Genomic DNA, 1398 nt, shown 5'->3' on the forward strand with positions numbered 1-1398 from the left:
GCCCACTTCATGATTTTTGATGAGAACAGGTCTTGGTACTTAGAAGAAAACATCAATACCTATTCTTCAGAGCCGAATAACATAAATAGGAAAGATGATGATTTCGTCTTCTGTTGCGGCCTGATTGCAGAACAGGGGATGGACACAGAAAGAAACACACAGACACACACAAGACGTACAAGACTGCAGTGGTCAATTCCACCAGTCGTTTTATTTATACACTTTTTCTATGTCCGGCAGCTACTTCCTGGTACGTGACTACCTTGGGCACCTTGAGGAAAACACATTTTCATTCCTTCCAGACGATTGCTCAATGGAAGCAGATGTTTGCATCTTAACTTCTTTATCTCATTACCGTATGCAGGACAATGAGTCGCCTTGGCTTGTTTGCAAGACCCCAGGCGCTTGGTTAGCTGTCATAAAGCTGTCCGTCATAAGGAATAGTTCTGTTTGTCCAATAGGCCGTGTCTGGACCTATTGTCCTCTGGCCCCAAGGAAAGCACATCCAGTTTCGCTGACTCTGGGCTTAAGCCAATTTTTGCCCAGGGACGGTCCCTACAGTCTTCAGCAACCTAATGCACGGTAATGTCCACTAACCAACTCATAAAATGTAGCCCACAAGTCGTTCCACACAAACAGAATAAATCAAGCTTCATATTTGCCAAGCTCGGCAAAGTTTATACCATGATCACACAGAGCGTAGTGTAGATCACGTAGACTAGGGGTTGGTAATTTTTTTTTTGTAAAGGGCCAGATAGTAAAGAATTTAGGCTTGCGGGCTTGTGCGATCTCTGTCATAAGCCATACTCCTCTCTGCCACGGTAAAGCAAAAGCAGTCACAGACAATAGCAAAGCACATGGAAGGGGCTGAGAGCCAATACAACTTCATTTATGGACACTGAAATTTATATTTCACATGTCAATAAATAATATTCTGTAAAATTTTTTCCCCAATTATTTAAAAATTTTAAAGTAATTCTTAGCCCATGAGCCATAGAAAAATAGGCAGTGAGCTGGATCCTGCCATAGGCCATAGGCCACTGACTATGCAGCATAGCAAATTTTCATGCTTTCTAGAGCCACGTGGGCAATGTAAAACCAGGAACATCAGCCATCATTTCTGGATGGCCTTACTGCACAATTTTCTAAGGATTTACCCAAATGAACACAGGGAGAGCTGGAGCTTGAGGCAAACCAGAGAGAACATGGCCCCACCCACCTTCCCCATCACATTACCTGCACAGGCAGAACTTCTGAAACTCCATGCTCATCATCCAAAATTCTTTTATAGGTTGATTGTGACTAGGCACATCAGATGACCTCCCCCCATTTAAAATCACAGTCAAAAGATAAATTATTCAAAGAAAAAGGCACGTAAACAATCTCACTTAATCACCT

General features: G+C 42.6%; 1 protein-coding gene across 1 annotated transcript in view; it reads left to right on the forward strand.

Annotated features, from left to right (window-relative positions):
• The window catches only part of LOC105809113 (ceruloplasmin-like), an 89705-nt gene that overhangs the window by 70567 nt on the left and 17740 nt on the right, over positions 1-1398 (forward strand). Inside the window, 1 exon segment of the mRNA XM_012642858.1 lies at positions 462-582. Within this exon segment, the coding sequence (XP_012498312.1) occupies positions 462-582 (121 nt within the window).

The sequence above is a fragment of the Propithecus coquereli genome, unplaced genomic scaffold (assembly GCF_000956105.1).
Source record: "Propithecus coquereli isolate 6110/MARCELLA unplaced genomic scaffold, Pcoq_1.0 Scaffold19, whole genome shotgun sequence".
Taxonomy (NCBI): Eukaryota; Metazoa; Chordata; class Mammalia; order Primates; family Indriidae; genus Propithecus; species Propithecus coquereli.